General features: G+C 39.8%; 3 protein-coding genes across 5 annotated transcripts; 2 read left to right on the forward strand and 1 right to left on the reverse strand.

The window, feature by feature from the left end:
- Positions 1 to 119: 119 nt before the first annotated feature.
- rcl1 (RNA terminal phosphate cyclase-like 1) lies at positions 120 to 9,779 on the forward strand. Of its 2 annotated transcripts, none has more exons than XM_053856614.1 (9): positions 120 to 327; positions 767 to 838; positions 989 to 1,164; positions 1,468 to 1,542; positions 1,918 to 2,042; positions 2,493 to 2,618; positions 2,682 to 2,838; positions 5,107 to 5,187; positions 7,984 to 8,029. In XM_053856614.1, the coding sequence occupies exons 1-8, from the start codon at positions 198 to 200 to the stop codon at positions 5,152 to 5,154; spliced, it is 909 nt and encodes a 302-aa protein (XP_053712589.1). In that variant the 5' UTR covers positions 120 to 197; the 3' UTR covers positions 5,155 to 5,187; positions 7,984 to 8,029. The 2 variants fall into 2 exon arrangements, with proteins under 2 accessions (XP_053712589.1, XP_053712580.1); XM_053856605.1 differs by lacking the exon at positions 5,107 to 5,187 and adding an exon at positions 9,599 to 9,779 and having other exon boundaries at positions 121 to 327; positions 7,984 to 8,087.
- Positions 9,780 to 14,023, reverse strand: anxa3b (annexin A3b). Of its 2 annotated transcripts, none has more exons than XM_053856655.1 (14): positions 13,907 to 14,023; positions 13,672 to 13,702; positions 13,556 to 13,603; positions 13,401 to 13,488; positions 13,099 to 13,193; positions 12,924 to 13,037; positions 12,763 to 12,853; positions 12,604 to 12,683; positions 12,457 to 12,513; positions 11,887 to 11,980; positions 11,715 to 11,810; positions 11,579 to 11,637; positions 10,221 to 10,343; positions 9,780 to 10,071 (listed from the first exon to the last, which is right to left on the reverse strand). In XM_053856655.1, the coding sequence occupies exons 2-14, from the start codon at positions 13,681 to 13,683 to the stop codon at positions 10,012 to 10,014; spliced, it is 1,017 nt and encodes a 338-aa protein (XP_053712630.1). In that variant the 5' UTR covers positions 13,684 to 13,702; positions 13,907 to 14,023; the 3' UTR covers positions 9,780 to 10,011. The 2 variants fall into 2 exon arrangements, with proteins under 2 accessions (XP_053712630.1, XP_053712639.1); XM_053856664.1 differs by having other exon boundaries at positions 13,886 to 13,972.
- Positions 14,024 to 15,242: 1,219 nt separating this feature from the next.
- si:ch211-282j22.3 (ER degradation-enhancing alpha-mannosidase-like protein 3) lies at positions 15,243 to 24,928 on the forward strand. The gene is made up of 21 exons (XM_053859315.1): positions 15,243 to 15,447; positions 15,675 to 16,128; positions 16,205 to 16,250; positions 16,502 to 16,602; positions 17,102 to 17,141; positions 17,241 to 17,353; positions 17,430 to 17,583; positions 17,763 to 17,897; positions 17,969 to 18,074; positions 18,156 to 18,253; positions 18,332 to 18,457; positions 18,648 to 18,731; positions 19,015 to 19,098; positions 19,178 to 19,302; positions 19,384 to 19,549; positions 19,965 to 20,122; positions 20,194 to 20,311; positions 20,380 to 20,553; positions 20,623 to 20,788; positions 20,854 to 21,045; positions 21,462 to 24,928. Exons 2-21 carry the CDS (start codon positions 16,037 to 16,039, stop codon positions 21,728 to 21,730), a joined length of 2,547 nt encoding a protein of 848 aa, XP_053715290.1. The 5' UTR covers positions 15,243 to 15,447; positions 15,675 to 16,036; the 3' UTR covers positions 21,731 to 24,928.
- Positions 24,929 to 24,989: the final 61 nt, after the last annotated feature.

Genomic DNA, 24,989 nt, shown 5'->3' on the forward strand with positions numbered 1-24,989 from the left:
TAACATAGCTCTCTGGTAAACAATTTTTTTGTCTTGAATATTGCCAAGTTGAAAATGGCTGCCATCTACAGGCCGACCAAAAGACTGCGTCCGCCACGACCATGATTGTCCCTTCCGCGCTGCCGTACACTCACCTCCCACTCCGTCTCCCTCACACACGTGGATTTCCACTGACGCCAAGCAGAAACAACAACATCATGGCCAGCCACGGACTCGACTACGACGGGTGTAATTTCCTCAGGCAGCGGCTGGTGTTGTCCACGCTTAGTGGCAAACGGGTGAAAATCAAGAACATCCGGTCCAAAGAAGACGAGCCTGGACTTCGCGGTGAGTTTGTGTTTCATGTGGCGCAGTAGTTAGCTTCAAGGCTAACGGCTAGCTATTACGCAGTTGGCAGTGTGAGCAATAACTGTCACAGATGAGTTTAGGTGTGGCTGCGTTTCTAACAAGTAAAAAGTTGAATTGCTATTAAAGTAAAGCAACACCCTCACTGTAATATTTCCACTAATTCCTTTTTGGAAACTTAAATAAATATGATTTGTCGTGTTTACTTGTGGCGAGATGTTTGTATAGGTAAACAATCCGAAGGTACACCTAGTCATTTACTTAAGGAAAAATATCTACAAATGTGTGACCGACCGGTGCTTATTATCCACTTTAGCCAGCTGTTGTCAACTTATTTTAAATATTGACTTGTAAATGGGGATTGTTTTACTTTACAATTGAGCAGATTTGTCCCTAACAAAGCGCTTTTATTTTTGCTCAGATTTCGAGGCCAGTTTCATACGACTACTTGACAAAGTCACCAATGGCTCCAGGATAGAAATTAACCAAACAGGTAAGTGATTTTTGATTTAACGTTTCTTTTTTTTTTATTGCATATGTAAAATTACTCATCGAGGCTTCGCCCATTAGAAGTAGTCCCTGTTATCCCAGTCTTATATAGGGAAGTGTGTTATATTTCACTTTTACACTCATTTCTTCCCAGGTACCGTTTTGTTTTACCAGCCTGGTTTATTGTACGGTGGCTCAGTAGAACACGACTGCAATCTTCAACGTTCAATTGGATACTACCTGGAGGCTCTGCTCATGTTGGCCCCTTTCATGAAGACTCCACTGAGAGCCACTCTGAGGGGAGTGACGAATGACCCTACCGACCCAACAGTAAGATTTCACGTGCCGAAGCTTCCATTCTATCTAGAATTTCTAAAATATTGTCTAACTTTCTTCTTCCTTCCTTGCTTTGATTCGTACAAATTAAATATGTCTGAGTCTGAATCAGTGTTGGTTTTCCATTATAAATAGACAAAACATTTATGTTCTTCAATACAGCCCCTCCCCTCTGTTAGTTTTCCTTTGTCGTAAACTGAACAGACCAGAATGCTCCGAAAGTTTAGATTTGTGTTGTTCAATAAGCTGCTCCATTCCTTTCCCCAAATTTGAGCGATGGATTTCCGTTGTTGGCAGGTTGACCTTCTTAAAGCCACTGCTCTTCCACTGATGAAGAAGTTTGGTATTGATGGTGAAGGCTTGGAGCTCAAGGTGAGTTCTAATATGTGTTTCAAATTTTAAAACCCATCCTGAGTTTACATTGTACTAATACATTGATCCACACTTAGACCTTTTGCTTAAATGCTTAAATATATATGCTGCACTGTGTCTTGCTGTCTAGTTGTACATTCAGTTATTGATCCATATAGATTTCTTTCCATCATTGTTTCCAGTCTATTCACCTGGCAGCAACATGGAAGTAATCCATTCATTTCGGGCTCCTAATTATAATTCCGAGGCTGAGTATTGAAGAAGATTGTACTAATAAGTTGTTAAAACTTGGGGTTGATATAGGCGTACACTAAAATGTAATATTTGGGGTTGCAAATTTCCACTGGCTATATGGCTTGACTTTGTCTCCCTCAGGTGGTTAAGAGGGGAATGGCTCCTGGGGGAGGTGGCGAGGTTCTCTTCACATGTCCAGTCCGCAGAACCATCAAACCCGTGCAGCTGACAGAAGTGGGCAAGATCAAGAGAATCAGGGGAGTCGCGTATCCTTCTTCTTTATTAGTCCCTGGAAATATTTAAATCTTTTTTTTCTCCCTTAAAGGGCCAGTTCATGCCAAGAGTTCAGGAGGTTAGATTCAGTGAGACATGTGCGATGTAGAATGTGACAAATCAAGGTGCCATGTTTAAAGAGAAGAAGAAGAAGAAGAAGAAGAAGAAGACAACCAACAAAGTAAATGAGGACACAACGAGCATAAGTGTGACTGAAGTAAGATCAAGATTGGTTAAGGTGGAGGAAGCTTTGGTAACCCTGATGGGGAAAGCTGCAAGAAGGAGTGGGAGATTACTAAACTGGCCTTGTGTCTGTTAACAGTAATAAAACGTAGCATAAAACTTTCATACCAGTTTGAGAAATTCTGAATCACATGGGAGGTCTAACTATTCTGTTCTTTGAACTCCCTCTGTTCCAATGTTCCCTGACTGTCGAACTCCAGATATTCGGTGCGAGTTTCTCCGCAGATGGCCAACAGAATCGTAGACTCAGCCAGGAGCATCGTCAATAAGTTTCTTCCAGACGTATACATTCACACCGACCACATGAAGGGCGCAAACTCTGGCAAGTGAGTACCTCAAAAGACACTCATCTGTTTCAGTGCAATGTGATTAAAAAAATGTCATCTCAGGTCTCCTGGTTTTGGTCTGATGCTGGTGGCAGAGACCCTGGATGGCTGCTTTTACAGTGCGGAGATGGCATCGACGCCTCAAGGACAAGGAGATCCAGTTTTGCCAGAAGATCTTGGCGTTAATTGTGCAAAGCTGCTACTGGAAGAGATTTATCGGGTAAGCATGTTTATTATGGACACAGAAACGTCTGACTGTAACATGATCCCACTTAGAGGAAGTTTGCTGCCAAAGAGTGTTGCAGTGGATTACGGAAACTATTAGTGGCACTAATGATGTTACAAGTCAGTGTTGTTGCGCCAGTCAAAGTACAAAAAGTGAATTAAACTTGTCACACTGTCCCAGTGTCTTGTGGTACTAAAGCTCGCTCTGGCATGTTGGTCAAGATTATCAGCAGTGATATATATATCACTGCCGATAATCTTGACCAACATGCCAGAGCGAGCTGTAGTATATATATATATATATATATATATATATATATATATATAAATATATAAATTGTAGGGCTGCAAGTAATGGTTATTAATGGTTTAATGAACACGCTATATGTAAGGTTGTAAATAGTATAGTAGAATATAAATAAGTCTCAATAAAATACTGTTGTGAGATGTTATACTTCAATTTAAATTGCTTAAAACATAGTGTTAAACATAGGTGTCCTTTGTGAAATGGATCCATGCTTCAGACGTTCTGGGTCGTGGTGGTCCCGGACCCTCAGGCATCTCTCCTCTCATGCAGAGTTGCAGCGAATCCTTAATAGCCATTAAAATGCATTAAATCAGAATTTCTCAAGAATGTGAATAGATTAGTTCTTATTCGATTACTAATTTCTACAGATTTGGTGACATTTTTTTATTCCATAAAATAATTCACATATGGACTCTTGTCCAACTAACCAAACTCTATATAATTGATGTGGTGTTTTATTTATTTATTGATTTATTTTTCTATTTTAGATTATTGTCGGTGTTGGTCTTAAAGTCAAAATGGCATTAAAAAATGTCTTGAATTTGAATGGCCTTAAACTGTAGGAGCCCTGTCATGGCGGACTGCATCAATCGAACAATGGCATCATGACGAGTGGAATAATGAACCAGTCGGCAACTAATTTAATAGTCGATTATAGTTGACTATGTTGACTAGTCGTAGCAGCCCTAATATATAACATATATAACAAATTGTTAGGCCATCTTAAATTAGTGTAGATGGATCACACCAAACTTTATCTTGTGAGGAAAAATGGCTCTGGGTAGTTTAACATTGGTTCGAAAAAAATTGGCCTGTGGCCCGGCCCTGTGTGAAACAGTGGGCGGCTGCAAACATGCCGAGAGCTGCCCTGTGAATAAGCGCTGCCTGGGCTGATATAAATGAAAGTCAGGACTAAGAAGAGGACTGAACCCACCTGTGCAACACTTCATTAGCCATGTTGATGCCATTCACAGGCTAACTGGCCATGCAAGGGCTCACTGTGTTGTCAAACTGTGCTGCTTACATGGCGCTGTCGGACTGAGGTGTGAGCGAGATGTCCACCGTTGCTCATGTTTTGGAAAAACACTGAACCATACCATACCATAATAATGTTTTTGGCTCTGGGATGTGAGGTGAGTGTGACACCGTGAAATACAAATGACTCCGTTTGAGTCAAATTTGAGTGAGGTCTTTCTGTTCCCCTGTGGGATCATTGTTTGGCCAGTTGTGCTGTGCATGTTCAGTGACATGCAGAAGTTGTGGGTGAAATTTACATCCAGAGGAATGAGGATGGAAAACAAAAGGATTTCGTTTTTATTTAATTCTTACTTTCGGATTTCTTCAAATCTCATTAAGCATGAGGTGGAACGTTTAGGATTTACAAATTTAGTGAACTGAAAATTTGTGGCCAAAGCCCAACAAAATGTTAAATGCTTGGATGAATACCGAATATCCACTCTGGTTAAGATTTTTACTATTTAAAAAAATGGCATAAATAGTACAGAACAGATGTACATACATGCCTGTTAAAGAAAGTTCATATTCGATGGTTGAATGTTTTTCAATTAATAATAATTATTGAAAAAAAACACAATTACACAAAACTATAAAAGTGTGATACATGAGTAAAGTAAAGTCAAAATCATTCCAACTTGTGTTGAACCACTCCTTTTCGGTCAGCAGCCAACTGGGCAGCAAGCTGCTGAGTTGGTGCTGTCACCGCTGAAGGGGGGGAATTCAGAATTGTAACCTCCACGTCACATTTTTATACTTAATAAACACATTCTATTACATTGCATTAGAAGCGAAAATCGTTGTTTAGGGGGCTTGATCGCCTCACATGCCACTATTCATTTGTCTGTGATTCTGTGAGATGCTAAACCAACACAGTCATGACATAGTTCAGCGTAGATTAGAACAATGACATTCACTTTGCTTGTTTACTTGCATTCCCAGATAATGACCACGAATGTGGAGACATTGTACCTGCTCATGGCGAGATAGAGAGAGGAATCTTGAAGACTCAATGTGGAGTTGGTAATTATTTAGCATGCAGTACTGTGCAATTCGGGCAAAGGTAAATGAAAAACATCGAACCTTTTAAGTTTATTTTGTAGTGTTGAGGGTCCATGAATTTAATTTAATTTTAACAATGATTAAACACAGTGGCAAAGGTCTATGTATAAAATGTACCCACTTTCATAATGTCACGTAGTTTAGCAAAAGTAAATATTTAAGTGGAGTTCAACAGTTTTCAACTTTAGTATTCAACAGGTAGTTTTGTTTTAAAACCACCCAGGCTTGTGTGACTCCTATTTTTAGGGTGAGTGAGGACGTTTGCAAATAATTTAGTCTCATGTGAAAGAAAGTTTTGTCTAACCCGTTCATGCCCTTTCCATTACACATGAACTTCATAAAGCACATTGTGGGTGTGGATCAGACAACCAATTGAGGCGCATTTATGAACCGGAACCACATCTGTCTGAAACTGTTTCAGGCTCCTTTAAATCCCTTGGGGCCTTGAGTAAGATTTATTTCTGGTTGGATTGAATTTTGCTAGTTTTCTCTGCTCTGACACATGGTACTGTTGCCACTTAAACAGTTACATTTGGGAATGTGGCTCATCCTGCCAGACGCACCTTCAACCTGGCAGTTACAGACCGCCAAGAGACTCTTGTTGCAACAGGCATTGATTTGCGAAAGTGCCGCTGAGTTTTTGTGTCTTTATTCCTTAGATATTAACCAGTCATACATTAGTCAGAAACATGTAACTGCGCTGAAATAGGCTTTCCCACATTGCTTCTTATTGTGTGTGAGAAGAAATGGCTCCAACCTGGTTTTCAGTGTCCTGCCATGTTTCTCTGGAGCCATGTGAGTCCAGTTAGTGAGTCAGCGTTGTGCTGATTAACTCTGAAAGAGCAATATTGTAGCACACATGCTCTTCCCTCTGAGCTGCCCAGTTTATATCCCTTCTGGCAGCCAGCGGTTGTCTAGTCCCATCAATGAGACTGGACCAGAGACTGAAGAAAGGTGGATTTTCAATGATGGAGCAGGGATCGTGAAGTTATCGGGATGGATCGGAGTGGTATTTTTTGTGTTTGGAAAACATAAATGTGGTAAAGTCATGTTGTATTTGCTCGGGGCCTCTGTATGTGTGCGTCTGTTTGCTTTATGGTTAATCAGTACAGTCGTGGTCAACCAAAAACACAAGATGCTCATTTTGTTTTTGAAGAAGACAACAATGGACACGGCCTGATGTAAGTCGAGGCAGATTATGGAATGTTCACTTTATTAAATGTGGTTTTCGCGTTCAAGCTGCAGAAATGTGGATGATTCATTTCCTCTGTCCAAGTGAGCACTTTGTCATGAGGTGGGTTCGTGGAAGGCCAGTTGGGATTTTAGGGAGTTTTCCTCGCGGCGCGGTGTCTGCTTCAACTGTCAGGGAGATACTATTACAGTTGTGATGTATTTATACCCCAATGGTGGCTGTGCTTGATCAGAAAGTTAGCGTGACACAGATGAACTTTAAACTGGTTCGCCGTGAATCTGCCGGAGAAAGGTAAGAATCTCAGATGATTGACACGAATAGGAGAACAATAACCTGAGAAGTCATTTTGTTTGAGGGAGTTAACTTGTCATTCACATACAAATGAAGATCGAACGTGTTTTAAAACTCACTGCAACAAGAGGAATTTTGCTGTCTGGCGCCGCTAACAAGATAATGAAATTAACATCCTGCTGCCGTAATTGGAAACGCTGAGCCACAGGGATGCTACAGTCAAAATGGAGATCGTAACTCAAGCTTGTGGTCATTCATCAGGTTTGTTGAGAGAGTTTTGGTTGTTGAGTTTCAAATGAATGTTTGTATGGTGGTGGGTGTGGCTGGCCATGCTTTTCCAATGCATGTCCCAAAAAAGAGCTTGCAGACATATGTGACCTTTATATCAGGAGACCGTTAATGTATCAGTAAAAGGGAGTAGCTGAGCCTTTTTTTAATGCCTTGTCAAAAGGGAAATAATTTGCTGCTGCTTTGTGGTTGGTGCTCTGAGCTATCCTGCTGAGTCATTACAGACTCAAAGAATTACGCTTTGAATTATTATTCATTATTAGTAGTGCTTTGCATTATGTTGTAAAACAAATATCTGTATGTAAATGTGTCATCTTTAACTGTATAATAGCCTTTTGAAGGTGGCAATTTTAGTTTTCAATAAGGGGGTGAGTGTGGGTTTTATGAACTCTACAGAGACATAGTGTACTCAAAATAATAGTTTTAATATGTTATTTATTTTATTTTTGGACATTATTTGGGACAAAGAACTAAAAAGTAGATTTGCCATTGCTTGTGTAACATAAGAGAGTGAGAATGTGTTTCTTTCCAGGGTGACATCATTACTTGCTTGTTGTGAGTGTGTGTTATGAATAATGAAAGTTGTGGACCAGTAATACCAAAAACCATCAAGATGGAAATACTGTAGCTGTTCGGTGAAACGGACCATGAGGTTCTTGGTTTGAAAATGCAACGGTCCATATTTGAATCGTCTATTTCTGAACCCTAACTTTGTGTATTGTATAACTAAAAATTAGATCCAGACATGGTTGTAACTCATGGGAGGCCGTATGTTTGTCTTTCAGATTTGTTCATGTCATTACCCATTTCATTAGGATGAAATGAAAACTGAAGTAGTAGAAGTAGTTTTTTTTTTCATCCGAGCTAACGCCTGTTGTGCTTCCCTGGGATGTTTGACTCAAAACGTTTTTCTTTCCAAATTTTCTGGATGACGTCTCAGTTGTTTTTCGTTCCACTGACATATCACACTTTCTCTCTATCTTTAGGGCGGCTGTGTGGATTCGACCAATCAGAGCTTGGCGCTGCTCTTGATGACCCTTGGTCAGCAGGACGTGTCCAAGGTTTTGCTCGGAACCCTCTCTTTGTACACGTAAGCAGCGATCATTCAGTAACAGACACCACTGCTCCCAGACCAGTTGAAAACATGGAGCTCAGTACATTCAGATTATATGAAGGCAGAATTTCACATGAGGTCCATTTCATGAGGCGACTGAAAAAAACTGAATCTTTGTCTACTACCTGTCAGTCGTCATGACAACAGACACCAGTGCTTCTTTGTCAGGGAACAAATCAGGATGACTCAATTGAATTTGCAAGGACTTTCTAAGGACAGTTTTAGTTTCCTCTCGTTGACAAGGCTGCATTCACCCCAAAGCATCTTTGTTTTGACTATTTTGTGGACCAGCAAAATACTGCATTATTTCACATGTGATGCAGTTTAAGATGCCTATTTCAGCCAACTCAGGTCAGTGAAATATCCTTTAGCTTGGTCCAACATACGGCACCAAACACAAGGCCTGTGAGCCGTATGCTATCAGGTTTGTGATGTACATTTTTACTGGGGGTTGGATTCGATTAAAAAAATAATCTAGTTAGAGAATTTGTGATTAATGAATCTAAATTAAGTTTAATAGTGTAAGAATATTTGCCACAAGAAGCCACATTTTTCAATTTGAATGAATTTGGTATATTGCTGAATCAAATGATGGACCCATACATACATACATTTAAACAACAAAATATTGTTTATTTTCCATCTGTTAAAGTAATAATACAGTGATAGCACAATAAATCACAATGGTGGGTGTAATCAAGTATTTATATCACCTTATTTAAACGAAAGTTCTTTTAGTGTCTTGAAAATATTTTTATAAGAAATTCAAGTACATTCAGAGTAGAGCAAACACTGGCCATTATGTAGCTCCTCCATGTTCGTTGTTGTTTTTGTTGTTATCATCCTAGCTGCGACGTGTCTTGTGCATCAGTGTGATCAGTGGACCAGGAACTCCTGCACTTTACAAATGTTCTGTGTTGTCTGGATAGCAAAGAAATGTATTTTGTTATAATTCATTAATCATAATAATGTTGTAATTAATTCATCATAATTAATTTGTTAAGGTCCCATCACTAATTTTTAATAATTCTTCACCAATGGACGACTGGTAAAAAGCAACGGTCATGGTGCAAAATACAATTTCAATTTTTAAAAATCAGTGCTATTCAATTTCAGTGATTCCAAGTGGCTTTAATAGATATTGTCTTTAATGTTGTAGAGTAGATACAGTATTGTCTTCCATACTTCTACAAGTGTTCAGTGGTTATACACTGTATGGACTGATGTAGCCTTGCTAACTCCCTCACAAGCAGTGAACAATGAACTGTCCATTTTCAGTTATCATGGTACCGGTGCTGTGTCCCTCTCAAGTACAGTACTATGATAACTGAAGATTGGCAGTGCCATCGCAAATCACTTCTGCAGCGACGAAGATAACAGGGGACCAGAAAGCCTTTGTTTTTTCTATTGCTGTTAAGAATTGGACGTCATGTGCCACAGTAATGCAGCATCTCAACTCTATAATAATCTTCATCTTGTTTCTCCAGGATCGAGTTCCTCAGGCACATCCGAGATTTTTTCCAGATAATGTTCAAAATCGATGTGCAGAAGCCCCAAGAAGATGAGAGGAAAGGAGGCGACAAAGTTCTCATGACCTGTGTAGGAGTTGGTTACAGCAACATCAACAAAACTCTTAAATAAAATAATGTTTTGTTTTTTTTTTACTGATTCTTGTTTGGTTTGTTTTCTTGTTTATTGGCAAAACAATTCCAGTCAGACAAAACTGACCCAACCATATGTTGACAAATACACACAGGAATATCTAACAGAAAACACAGGAATATCTAACAGAAATTGTTTATTTGTATACTTCGAAGAATGATATTTGCATTAGACATTGTACTCGTGTTAACTGTCGGTGTTGATGCTGTGAATCTTCTGCTGACACCAGGAGTGTGTCTTAGTCATCTTGTCCACACAGATGTTTGAGAGCATTGCCGTAGCTACCAGATACCTCAGACTGCGGACAGATGAGAACAATGATTTAGAAATATACCCAATAATGACATTTATTTGTATACACAAACTGAACATCAGTAAACATCTCACTGAAGTGTAATTCATGAAAACAGGCCGGGTGGCGCAGGTTGAGCAGATGATGAAACTGACCTCTAGCTGTGAGTAGAGGGAATATCCAAACAGCTTCTTGTACTCTGCTCTGATGTCCATCAGGTCGATCTCAGAGCGACTCACCAGTATCCGTGTCAGAGTGGCTTCTGTAGTTCCTGCTCCCTGAGTTAGGAATTATGAATTAGTCATTTGGGTGACAAACACAAGAGCTTCTGTTATAGAAATAAAGATCTATCAAGAAACACACGTAAACAGACAGACAAACTAGAACAGGACAGGTCGGAGTTCGGCCCTTTGTATTAATGTCGTCCTCAGGAGGTCAAGCTACAAAAATAGATTGAGTTTTTATCTTCTGTTATACACCATGCAATTTCAGAATCAGAATCAAATTTATTGCCATGCCAATTTGTGTTTTTCTCTGCCGTCTCTTGGCATATTGAAATGAAACATATTGAAATGATACTATTATAGTGAGTCATACCCGTTTTAGCAGTTTTTCTTGTCCCTCAAAATAAATAGAAGATATTTAAACATGCCTTGTAATATAGTAAACCTCCATGTAACATACAAACCCACAGTTCTGCTGTGAAGATTCACCACTTTAGAAGAGATGCATAAAAAAAGATTGAAAATTGTTAAATGAAATTATATTGTTAAATGAAGTATTTTTTTTATATAAAACAAATATTTGAAAGCACATTTTCTATTGTCTCCTTGTTTTGTAGTAGGTCAGCAACAAACTTTATGTAAAAATGAAAACAGGTATTTTCTGTCAGTCGTTTGCATAGATGGCCCCTCAAAACAGTCACAGTGTATAATGTGGCCCTGAAGAACATTAAATTCCCCCACCCCTGATTTAGAGGTATTTCTAGCATGTTGAACTGGACGGACCCAAGACATTCCAGAGAGATAACATCTCATAACGGACCAGGGAACGCCTGAGTATCTCCCTGTGGGGAATGCAGAGGTTCATGGGGAGTTTGGGCCTGTGGGGAGAAAATGGATGAATGGACAGTCTAGATGACCGGGACCAGCGCACAACTTTCAACATCTACAGCTTACATTCAGCGTCAATTGGCTTTTCAATTTCTTTTTATTTGCAGATATACATAAATACAATAGTTGAACGATAAACATCATGATAATCTCATCTGCATTTTTATCACTGGTACTGATTTATTTATTTTTTGGGTTCCAGTGGGAGGGCAATAAGCAGAATCACATTTTTTACTGCCTCCTCTTTTCAAGCCTTTTACAATGCTCTGACCAACTCTGCACATTTTACCCAAAGCAACAGCTTAACATTCCTGTCCACACCAGTTACAATACATCCGTCCAGTGTGTCACAGCTACAGGCAGCTGACCAACACATGGGTTTGTCAAGTGCAATAGCTCACCTTCATACTCTTGAAAAGCCTCTCCGCAAGGTAGGCTGGAACGTTCTTCACACACTTCACTGGAAATGTAAAATACACTGCGGTGACACCGTGTGCTTCAAAACAGCATCACCTTTCAGTACGGCGTCATTCTTACCAATCGCCACCAGGAGGTCCTCCAGGTCTCCAGACATCTCGCTCTCAATACTCTCCTGCAAGGTCTTGTTGCTGATATTCTTGTACTCGATGAGCGCTGTCAGAAAATATGTGGCTTTCAGTGGCGCTCATTCTTGAGGGTTACGTTAGCGACTACGTAATGGAGTGTTTACTTTGTCGGAGTTGAGGAATGCTTCTGTGGCACAGGATGTCGATGAACTTGCCCTCGTCGGTGCCCCACTTCTTTTCTCCTGCCTGATACAGAGCCTGCACCATCATGCACGGAGTATAAAGTCAATGTTTTGGGAACAGCGGTTTAACTACTATCTACGTCTGTGTTGGGTGAGATGGAGGGTGGCGAGAAAGTAGAGGTTCATGAACTCATTGAGAAACTTCCTGCTGGGAATGGAGGATCTCTAAACTGATGTCATCCCAGATGGAAAATGTCAAATGGACGGAGTCCAGGAAATGTCCTTAAATGTCAGAAATGAGGAGTTCAATGAGGAGGCCTCACTCCAAGTCTCTTCTGGATCACTCCAATCCTCCCTTTGGAGGTGGCTGAACAAAAGCTCCAGCAACTTCTACCTGAGTACATTGCTAGGTTAAATGATCATGAGCAGAAGGAAAATTGAGGGCTAAATAAATAGTCCCAGATGTTGGCTCAGACTGTTCATGGATAGCTGTGCAGGCATTTCAGGCATTAGAAAGCAAAGATTTTCCAAGACGAACCATCCGTAACTGACCTTTGCATCGGCCTTAGCTTTGGCAGAGTCCACATTGGTGCTTGCATCTCTCTTTCCCTGCAAGAAAGCATTATTTCTCAGTGAGTATATTCTTGATAAATATGTGGATGCTGCAGTAAAAACCAATGCATGCCATATGTGACTCACCTCAGCTAAGATAAGCAGCGCTTTCCCATAATCCCCAGACACCTCAGACTTCAGATCATGCAGCAACGCCTTTCCCTTTTCTTTGATCCGACAGCATATGTATAAATGACATGACAAAAACATCTGCAGAATTATTACTGGCTAACATGGAGCACTGACCTGCCAGGTATGCTTCAGACAGCTCTTGGATCTGACTGTTGGATCTTGAAGCAAATATTTCAGTCAGAGTGCTTTCAGTCGTCCCGGCTCCCTGTTTGTCAGGCAACACAGCAAGCGGCAGTCGTGAATTGAGAACCTGTAAATCTCAGGCCCAAACTCACCTTAATGGCTCTGACGACTTCCTGACAGTCAAAGACGGCAGGAGGTTTGATGAGACCCACCAACAAATCTTCAAAGTCTCCATGTGTGTCACCCTCAATGTCATCTATTAATTTCTGAAAACAAATATTCATCAAACACCACCTTCATGGTACACAGTATATTTAGTGGCCCCACCCTTCCCGTGGCCTTCTCATAGGCTTTAGCAATGATCTGCCTCTGAGCATTGCTTCTTTGGGTCAACACCTCGATCAATGTCTTCTCCGTTGTACCTAACAAAACAAAAGATGAAGAATGATAGAATCTAGCTCCGTTATTACATATACTGGTGATACAATTTGTGGGCTGTGGGCCGCAGAAAATCTGCACAAGGGTCACAAATGGCCCCCGGGCCAAACTTTAGATACACCAAAAATACTCAAACAGGTGCTGTTTACTTGGAATGTTTTTAATCTTTTTTCATTTTAATCTGGACTCACCAAGACCTTCAATGGCCTTTCTCAGTGCAGCCACATCCTCGTCCACTTTAAAATTGACTTTATCCTTCACAGTTCCTCTCGCATTGGACTGAAAGCACAACTTCCTCATGAGTATCAATGATGCTTTTGTAACCGTGTCAAAGAACAAAGCTTACAGTGACAGTGAGGGAGGATGGGGAGTCCAGCAGTGAATTCAAGTCATCCTAGAAAAAACAAAAACAAAAACATCACGTTCACCATTAAACTACCTTTTAAATACCCAAATACTCACCCAAACAGACATTTTGTTGTTATATAGGGATCTGTAACCAACGAAAAAAGATAGCTTAGATGAGTAAGTTTCCGTTAGGAGTGTACTTGTCGTCCATCCATCTTCATACTAGCGTGAACTAGCGCAAGAACTACGTTTTAAAAGGCTACCACCGTGATACGTGCCCACCTTACATGTCACAAACAGATTAGCCACAGTTCAACGTATCACTTACTATCTTGCTTGCTTTTCTTACCGAAGTGAGAGGACAGGATCGATGTGAAAGCAGTCACTTCACGGTTTTTTTGGTTGTCGCCACACCTTTTTCAGTCGAGACGTAGCGAGGAGGTGACGCCCATTATAGGAAGTTGACTCATCACGACTCCTCCTCCTCGTCAAACTACTGTATATTCAGTTTCGCTTTGCTTCACATAAAGTCTTCACATTGACCTCAGTTATGATTCGCTCCCGTGTCTTTCAATTCTCCAAAATAAAGGTGAAAAGAAAGTTAATGGAATTATTAAATCTCTTTACAACCTGCTCATTTTTAATCCCAAACTTAAGAAACAGAGATCAGGAAATCAATATATTACTAGTAAATGGGAGCAAATGTGATGAATTAAAGTAATCTTAGTGACAGCTCGCATTTAAGGAAAGAAAAAAAAATAAAATTATATATATATATATATATATATATATTCGATTAAAATAAATCGAATTAATTGCTGAATTTTGTAATTAATTAATGGAATTAATCGCATTTTTATGTCATATCTGCTAAAGGTCTCCTGATAAAGAATTTGAGTTCTAGGATATTAAAAAATTGTAGTGCATGACTAATCAATTGAATACAGTAAGAGGCACATCTGAAAACCAGTTAGGCCAGGTGCATTATTCAAAAATGTAAAACAAATACAGCAATACAGTTAAATAAATAAAATAAACCTATATTCAAAAATGTAAAAGAAACAGCAATACAGTTAAATAAATAAAATAAGGCTGTTTTCAAAAATGTAATACAAATACAGCGATTCAGTTAAATAAATAAAATTCTGAAATAAAATAGGGCTGTCTCAAATAGGCGCTTAAGCTCAATATAGCAATTAAAAAAATGAATAATAGAAGTATAACATGCCTCTAAATGAGGCAAAATGAAGAACCGTTGATACTCATAATTAATTGTGTTAAAAATTTGAATGCGTTAAATTGCGGCGTAATTAATTAATAGAATTAACGCGTTAAAATGACAGCACTATATATTATATATTATATTATATTTTATATATATATATATATATATGTACTCGTCCTCAAAATTATTCATACCCTTGCTAATTCTTGCAATTTTTTTATTTTGCTTTTTCTTAATTTTTAATTTTTTTATTTTGTGACAATTGAAAAATACATTTAAAAAAATTTAATTTGTTTGTATTTTTGTCATTCTTTCAATTGTTGGCCACATATAACTGACACACAAATGTGAAAAAAATCATTCATTTCATCACGAAATAAAAAAAATCGCAAGAATTAGAAAGGGTATGTATAATTTTGAGGACGAGTGTATATATGTATTTATTTATTTTGGTTATTATTCACTGCCGGTGTCTCACAGGGGCTACGCAGTGACGTATGTATCACGTCAGAGCGTCGGTACGCCTCTTTTGTGGCAGCTCATTTCCCCGGACCCCACGGTAACTGCCCTTTAACAGCGTTCTACTCGGCCCTGGGACAAACTTCTATATTGTCGTTACACTCAATGACGCGTTTCCGACCACTTATCCACCCGGGAGACAACAAGTAAGTGCAATTGCTCTTGGTTTGTCGGTGTTGTTGAATGTTTAGCCGAAGCTAGCTGGTTAGCATCGCAAATGTTCTGTCTACTCTACTGCCCGGCGTCTGTCAGAAATCCCGTGACGCCTCAGGAGGGTAACTACCTCCACCATCGAGTTTTGACTGTGTTTTCCTAGGCAATTGAGCCACACATTGTCTGGTGTGCTTTAATGTGACGTTTGCTTTCTTCACAGGTGTCATTGTCCCAGGCAGCTGCTGCCTCTTTTGTTTACATCGAGGTGGCTGACCATTTGTGAGGACATGTAGTGGTTCTTGAAGACGTGGATGAAGCGCAGACCGCCCACTGTGGAATATGAATTTGGACGTGGGGGCTAGCTAGCGTCTATTGACGTGCAGCTTCCAGACTTCGAACCTCCCCCTTAAAATGAGGACAGTAAGGGATGTAAAGGAGGTCAGATGCTCCACTGGGATTCTTTAACCAGGAAAGCCCTGGATGAACTGGAGTTAGTTTATTGAAAGCTTCAGTTCACTCTAGCTTGCAGGAGAATATATTTAAGGATCCTGGCAAATAGGTTGCCTTGATTTGACTGGGAGGATGATGAAGGTTCTTCTGATCACCTTTCTTCTTGGCTGGGCGAAATGTCAGGAGAATAACAGCATGACCACTGAGGAAATGAGTTCCATCAGGTAACCATGCTCACATTCTAGCCTTTTATGGAATTCTTTTGTCCCTAGTTAAATTTTATCTTTTTGTTTGTTGCAGGGACGTCATTGTGGAGATGTTTGATCATGCATACGGCAGTTACATGGTAAACGGCCGTTGTTTTTTGTTGTTGGAAAGAAATTTCTGAACATTTACTGTGTGGTGTTCTTCAACTATATTAATCTGATCTGCAAGTATGCAGGTTTTTCATCTTAAGTGGCATGCTTGTACATTGTTTGTAAAAAAAAAAGCTGAAGATGCAAGTTAGTCCCATTGTATGATATTGTCTTTTTTTTATTACAATTAACACTGTGTAGTGCAAGCTAACATTTGCGAAAACATCTTGTTTGTCCACAGAAATATGCTTATCCAGCAGACGAACTGATGCCCCTTAGCTGCAGGGGACGAGTCCGAGGCCAGGAGCCCAACAGGGGGGACATTGATGACTCTTTGGGAAAGTGAGTTCTACTGTGAAGCGCATTATATCATTGCATTTTTATCAAAGCATGTCCATTTCTCAACACAGTGGTTAGTTACAAGTTTAATGCACCTCATGGTCAGTCTTTGTTTCATGAATGAGAGTACAGCATCTATAACTGGGAAATATACAAATGTCTGAATATTCTAGGGTCTATCATAAATCAATTTGAAGTCAGTATCAAAGTTTTTTTGCATTGAGCTTTGGCTTTTATGAAAGGCATTTTGTAATTCAGGGTAGTAAAAGGCATGCAGTCAATGATTATTGCCTCTTAATAAAGCTTGCCTAGTAATTCCCACATCTTCCATGTATTTCAAATGTTCTTGACAGGGTAAGAATCGGCGATAATATATTTAGCATGTGCTGCTGTGGGAATATTCCATTATCACCATATTACAAACTGAATATAAATGTTATCTAGATAATCCCAGGCAGTTACGAATTGTGGAATCACAATGTTTCATTTGCCCATTTTGCAGGTTTTCACTCACCCTGATTGACACTCTTGATACGTTAGTGGTGAGTGTTATTCTTCTATTTGGCTAATTTCTGAAGTTTTAAATTTGTCTTTTAACCTCTAAACAAGACTCACCCTGACCTGCGTTTCTGTCTGAGCAGGTGCTGAATAAGCTTGATGAGTTTGAGGATGCTGTGCGCAAAGCTGTGAAGGATGTACGGCTGGACAACGATGTGGTGGTGTCTGTGTTTGAGACCAACATTCGAGTTTTGGGGTAAGCAATCCAGTTTATCGTGGTTTTAGGTTTTTCAGTATCATTGTTAGTAACAGTGATGGTTTCATGCCTACAGGGGACTTCTGGGAGCACATGTGATGGCCGACATGCTCCGGCAACGTGGAGAGAGAATGCAGTGGTACAAGGATGAGCTCCTGAACATGGCCATAGAGCTGGGCCATCGATTACTACCTGCCTTTAACACCACAAGTGGCCTTCCTTATCCCAAGGTACTCCTTCTCTATTAATGAATTTTGGTAAAGCAGGCGAGGGAGACCAGCTATATTTAAAAATCAGAAAATTATTCCCCCTCCTTCCCTTTAAATTAATGTTCACCTTTTATTATTCTCTGTACTATTGTAATGGGAACTGTTGAGACTTTCATTTCAACTTCAATCTCTTTGTGCAGGTAAATCTCCGCTATGGCGTCTTCAATCCGCTCTCAAGGACGGGCAGCGAGTCGGACACTTGCACTGCTTGTGCTGGGACTATGATCCTCGAGTTTGCTGCCCTCAGCAGATTGTCCGGAGAGTCGGTGTTTGAGGTACAACCTTGTCCTATGCAAAACTGGTTTGTGGCTACCCTTCCATAGGTGATTTTAACATTTCAAATCAGGAAAACGCAAGGAAGGCTCTGGATGTCCTTTGGGAGAGACGACAGAAGGGAAGTGACCTTGTGGGGACGGTGATCAACATACACAATGGAGAATGGGTGCGAAGAGGTGGGGCAATTTCCACATTTTCGCATTCAAACAGTAGCACAGCGTTATTACATCCAGTTTTCTCCGCTGCTGTGTTTTTAGACAGTGGAGTTGGTGCAGGTATCGACTCGTACTATGAATATCTGATGAAGGCCTACATCCTTCTCGGGGACAATGTATTCCTTGAGAGGTTCAACATTGTATGTATTTTTACATTAATATTGACTTATAATCTTTGCTCATTTCATTGATCGCTGATATTTATTTTGGTTTGACAGCACTACAATGCTATCATGAAATACATAAGTCAACCTCCCTTGCTGCTTAATGTGCACATGCATAATCCTACTGTAAGCGTACGTACCTGGATGGATTCGCTGCTGGCATTCTTCCCTGGTCTTCAGGTACTGTATACATTGCTCCTAAAGAAGTACATTATTTCCTCCTTGATTGCATCCTTTCCCTCATATGAGACAGCCTGACACATAGCACATAGTCTCTCCCTTCCATTCATGGTACTTATTTTTTTTTATGTTCCACCATGCCCTTGTATACATCAATATTTGATGTCATGGTTTGACTTTGTTTTTGTAGGTTTTAAGAGGAGATCTGAAACCAGCCATTGAAACTCACGAGATGCTTTACCAAGTCACCAAGCAACACAAATTTCTCCCTGAGGTGAAAAGTTAATTTCAGAATGCCGCTCAATATCATTGTAACGTTTGCTGGTGAAGTCAGCTGTTGCTGTCTTGCTATTGTCGTCTTCATAGTGTGTTTGTTTGATGTGTTTATGCATTTAGTGTCTAGTCCATGACACTAGTCTCACTTACACTGGACCTGTTTACACTGTTGATAAACCAAAACTTGGTTCAGGAATTACATTCCATCCGTTTTCTTTTTTTTAATCGCCTTGCACATGGGTAAATAAATGGTCATTTTTGGCTTTTCATTGTGTCTTAAGGCTTTTACATCAGAGTTTAGAGTTCATTGGGGCCAACACCTATTGAGACCAGAGTTTGCCGAAAGCACATACTACCTCTATAAGGTAAAAACATTTTTCTGTCCCTTTACAGTCAAAATATTCTGAATTTCTATTGACATTGTTTGTGTGGCAAATTCCACAGGCTACTGGCGACCCCTACTACCTCAGAGTGGGACAGTCCATTGTGGAAAAGCTCAATGCCTACGCCAGGGTGCCTTGTGGGTTTGCCGCTGTGCAAGATGTTCGTACCGGTACACATGAAGACAGGTGAAGACAGTTCTGCTTCAGTAGAATCTCCTTATCAGTCCTCGTCTGTATTGTATCTGAAATGTTTGTGTTCCTGCGTAGGATGGACTCCTTCTTTCTGGCTGAGATGTTTAAATACCTTTACCTGCTGTTTACTGAGAAAACACAGCTTCCTTTAGACATCGATGACTACATCTTCACCACAGAGGCACATCTTTTGCCCGTCTCACTTTCTACCACCCATCCATTTTGCCATGGCAATAAAACCGTAAGATGTGATGTTTTTTGTTGAATTCTATATAATTGATATACATAGATGGGCTAGGGTGATATATACGTTTAGTGAAATAAATCTGCCTGTAGTCACTATAGGAATAATGTTACTCTGTGTTATTGATCATCAACTAAATTGAATTGACTTAATGAAATGAATATTTCTATTGTGCATTTCAAAAGCTCCTTGTTAAGGAAGTTCTTCGAACTGGATAAACCCATGTAATATCCCAGTGTACCACCAGATGTCACCGTGAGAAAGGTAGCCGTGTGAAATTTACATCAGGGCAAACTATTTCCGAACAATTTCCCAGGATATTAGTTTAATTCGAATTGATCTTTGATATTGGTCCTCTGGTTTTATATTTCTTGTCATCAAGAGATGTGAAACATTTGTATTCCTCTTGTAGGAGTCGCTTTCTGCTGCTCTAGAAGAGGATCTGTTCACTCATTCCTGCCCCAGCACTGAGACATTGTTTCCCAACAATCCCTCCTTTGCCAAAACGATCCGAGACGGCTACAAGTATCTAACTGGAGTAGGTCGAGCCTTCCACCCGTTACCTGTCAGGTGCGTTCAGTCACAACGACATAGAATTCAAAATAACATTGAGAAGCTTGACACACTTTACTCCTCCTCAGGGAGATTGAACTTCCCATCCACGATAATGTGATGGAACCAGTGGAGTTCTTAAAAAGCATGGGAATCTCTCTCACGCCCCTGAATGAAGCCTTGGCTGGAGAATCTACAAGTCAAAGGGTAATTCTGATGACATGAAATACATCACATTACCGGTCTGATTTGTTACTAAAAACGTAACCCTATAGGAACATAAAGGAGTGTACCGACTGAAACTTGTAGCTGAAGTCAGCCCGGCTCCAGATGAGGGAGCTGTTGTGCCACTTGTGGTTCAACTCATATCCCCTCCATTTCTGGGTGTAACGGTTCTCATCGCCGGACCAGCCAAGTTTGGAATGGACCTCACCAAGCAGGAGCACGGGGTAGAATTTTATTATTATGTTTAAACCCTGCTGCTCCAGCTGTCTAACATTCATTTGATTGTTTTGCAGGTGAAGGGCAGAGTAGTGAAGGCGTCTCCTTACACTGCATGTAGGCAGGTGGACAACCCTGCTGAGGTTAAAGGTCACATTGCCTTGGCACTCCGCGGTGACTGTATGTTTGCTGCCAAAGCTCGCTGGCTGCAGGAGGCTGGAGCGATTGGTGTCATCTTCATCGGTATGAGTCCGTAACACACGTTTGCATTGACAGATGAGTTCATTGCTGTTCTTGTTCATTGTCAGACGACCGTGAGGGCAGCAGCAGCGCGGAAACACCGCTTTTCCAGATGGTGGGAGATGGCGACTCCACCGATGACATCAGGATACCTTTAGTTTTCCTGTTCAGCTTTGAAGGCGCTGTGCTCACAAGCGCACTTGAAGAACATCGTAATGTAGACGTGCTGCTTCTTCCAAAAGAGAAGCAGTTTGGACATGGTGAGACAAGACAAAGGCTTTTCGTGACACTCTACGACAGGGGTGGGAAAAGTGTTCCACAAAGGGCCACCTTGGTAGCAGGCTTTTGTTCCAGCAGACACCTAATTGAGGTTGAACTGTGTGTACTTGATCGGTTGCAACAAAAACCCGCACCTCCCTGGCCCTTGGACAACTGGTTTGCCCACCTCTACTCTAAGATATGTGCTCCTTGTTGATATAGTTTGTGTCGCGACCAATCAGCACACTTAACAAGTGGAAACATGAAATGTAGGGCATTGAATGAGAAGATGAAAAGGAGTATGTTTGAATTGGCATGTATCAATATAAGGGTTTTCCTCCCTTTAACTGGATGCTAGTAAATGATGTTGTACTCTTCAGTCTCTTTCTCTAACTTTGCTCTGCTTGTCCAAATGCAGATAAAAGAAGAAAAACTGTCGGCATGAATTTAAAATTCCGACTGTCTGAGGAAGGGGAGCTGGAGGAGGGGGCGACCAAAAGACCCACCCTGGAATTTGTCTTGGAAAAAGATGGGCTGCTTCTTAAAGAAGAGGAGGAAGAGGCAGGTCTACTGGGGGAACTTCAGTCACAGAAGAGTTGCACGAAGCTCCAAGGGGAGGACCGAAATGATGCTGAAGATTCATCTGCAACAGATAACTCAAACGGCGGAGCCGACACAAATCCTTGATCACCTCTGTCAACAACGCTCTGACTATGAGTCAGAGACCTGAATTCCACAGAGTACATCCACACTGCCGCGATTACATTCAAAGGGATCACTTTTACGGTTATATTTTTTGTATCGCACTTTCAAAACAGCAGCATAGAGTTAATCATGATTTTTGTAACGTTGCATGATAACTTCTGATGCAACAGTGCCGTTTTTATACTTATATTTCTGCCACATTCCAGAGCTGCCCAAGCATACCAGAAAATGTGTCTGCTTGGACACATTGTAATTCCCTCAAAATTTCATTGGTTGGCTCAGATGTGGGGTTGTATGTTTTTTAACACGTTGCTCTGCATTATTCGCGTATGACAGTTCATGAGTCGCCCCTGGCAACACTGTCTCAGAAGGCCATTATTTGAGGTTATTGATCAGAGTTGTGGAAGAGCTGCAGTGCTTTATTTAGTGAAATTCTTTAATTGTTTTTTTTTAATTCAGTTGTGCTCTAAATGTGGCAAAAGTATGCATCAGACTATTCTCAATTATTCTCAACTATTTAAAATATCTTCCTTTTGGTGCCTCCTTAGTCGCCGATCAATTGGTTCATACAGTGCAGTAATTCCAAGTGTCATCAGATCAACTAGAGTTAAATCTCAAAATTGTCTTTCTAATCTTGCAAAATATCAGCAAAAATAATTGTATATAAACAGATTTTATATGCTTTTTGATAACATTTGACTCCAAAATAACAGATGAAGAACATCCGATCATGTCAAAGCTAGGACAAATATTATCTGCCCCATGACAGAATTGTCTTGTGTCCTCCCTCTCCTGCTAGTCAAACTGTTTTTCTGCTTTTGAAAATTTAGCTTCCTCCAGGTGAACCAAATTCATGGGTTAGTTATAAAAGAAATGTGTGACTAGGGGCAGTGTTATGTCTGTGTGGACATATTTGGGGAATGGACTGGCGACGACAACCCGCCTTCAGCACCATATTGTTCAGCAGCACAATATTGGGGTTTCTAGTGTTTTTCCTTTCCCAAGATTTCCATGTATTTATATACAGCTGTATATAAATACACCACTACTCGTAGTGTTGTGCATGTCGACTCCACCAGCATGTTCACAACCCGTGGTGACTTTTTTTAAACCTACAAATGTCTATACCGTGAATATTTTGATGCAGCCTACTCTGAATGATAGACGAAAATAGCTGTAGTTTGATTTTGGCTGGTCTCATTGGCACATAAGGAATGTTTGGTGGTGATTTCACAAGTGAACACAGTTTGTCTGTTATCTTTGATGGCTCCTTGTTACGTCTATAAATACTGTCGGATATATACTGACAGTGTGTCCCTCTGCTATTCTAGGAGACAAAGGAGGCAAACATGGAGCTGATGTAGGGATTTTACTTCTCATTTTCTACAACTTCAGGGATTTTTAAAGTCAATTTACTGTTTTTACTGAATCTGTGAAGCCATTTCTCGATCTGCTAGAGAGTGAGTTTTGATTAAGCAAGTCTGCTAAAGCTTCACCATCATGATGTAAGTCTGACAACCATGTACATACTAGTCATAAACAATAATATTAGGTTGTTTTTTTTTCTAAATGTGACTGCCTTGTGAGGTTTAAACTGAGAGTTTTGGCTAGATAAACGCAGCTACAAAAATGATGGACTGTTGTGTATTATAACATACACATGTCAACATTGATATCAATGCCCAATCTTTTCTAGAGCAACATGATAAAAGATCAAATTTCTGCTGATGCAGCTGTAATGTTTTTTTTTTTTATCAGACTTTAAGATTAACTCTTGGACTGTGTCACATTTTAACAAGCTGCCTCCTCCTCAGACTAAAGGACTTGCTAACACAAATGGAATGCAGTCCAAGTTCTCCCCAGTAGAGAGTCCTGAGGACCTGGTCAGTGTGTTGGTCCCACTTGATGTCATTTTATGTCCGCGTGTACAGGTAGACCTCTGACTGTGTTGATGACGATCATCTCAGCGAAATGTTGGCGTCAACTGAGTAGCAACTTTGTGCTTTAATACTGGTGTGCAAGCAGATTTTAGATTCCCCCAAACATTGTGATGAATGAAGAGCTGAGCTAGACGACCAGTGTTTAATCTTGCTGGTTATTAAACCATATTATGAGGATTATGGGGAGAATGATATTTGTCTCTTTACTGGAGTAAGATTAAGGTGTGTAGTGGGTGTCATTTTCAGATACTCAAAGTGTTCATGTGTTTGTGGAGAAATTATGACATTTTAAAACTACAATTTTAATACTCTGAAATAGAAATCATTGTGGGCATAAGTGGCTTTTATTTGATTAAATAAGGGCACAAAATGTCTATGAATTGAAGTCATATATTCAGCTGACATGAATCATTATCCCATCAGAACATGTTAAAATATCTTACAGCAAAAATCAACATGAAAATGGAGTTCCTGTTATGTGAGTTTTGTACTGAAGCACTTTGAGAAAACGTCAAGCTCTCTGTTTCTGGTGACAAATATTTCACTTTTTTTGTGCAATAGGTTTTTTATCAATGTGAGATCAGACGTAGGATTTTAATATTGATTTTTTTATATATATATTTTAAATTCTATTTATTTTGTTGTTTACAGATATATAGCATGTTTTTTTTTCTTTTTCTTATCTTTTTTTTTAATGCTATTGTGTTTCTGAGTAACACAGGGAGAAAAGGACCAGAGGTCATTTGATTGATTTATATTGTTTCAGTTGTTCTAATAAATCGTTATAAGCTATAATACTTCACATGGTGCATGGCATGACCCTGGATTCTGTTCTGATGTCTAATCCCCTCTGCAAATGTTTTTCACTTGAGTTCTTGTCACCAGGTTGTAGATCTGGTGTTTACCTTACCAAATGATTAAAAAAAATAAAAATAAAAATGTACTTCACAAATCAGATTCTTATTTCATTCAGTTGATGTATATCAACAATATTTCAATTATTAATAATCAAGATGTTCACATTCAATTCACAATAGTCCCATTTAAATAAATGATAATTTCTTCTTGGTAGTTTTTTTTGTTTTTGTTTTTTTCCCCTCAAGTATTGGCACAGATAAAGAGGTACCTTTATTTCTCCTCGCTGACATACTTCTTTACTTAGCTGCTTGCAATATGCTTTCACATTCGAGGTAGCGTTGTCACTTGAAATGTCTGATGATGTTATATTGTTCCAAATAAAACCAGACGAATGAGTCATTATCTCTTGTACCTCAACCCATTACGCACGCAGTAATGTCAAA

This window comes from Synchiropus splendidus, chromosome 1 (genome assembly GCF_027744825.2).
Source record: "Synchiropus splendidus isolate RoL2022-P1 chromosome 1, RoL_Sspl_1.0, whole genome shotgun sequence".
Taxonomy (NCBI): domain Eukaryota; kingdom Metazoa; phylum Chordata; class Actinopteri; order Syngnathiformes; family Callionymidae; genus Synchiropus; species Synchiropus splendidus.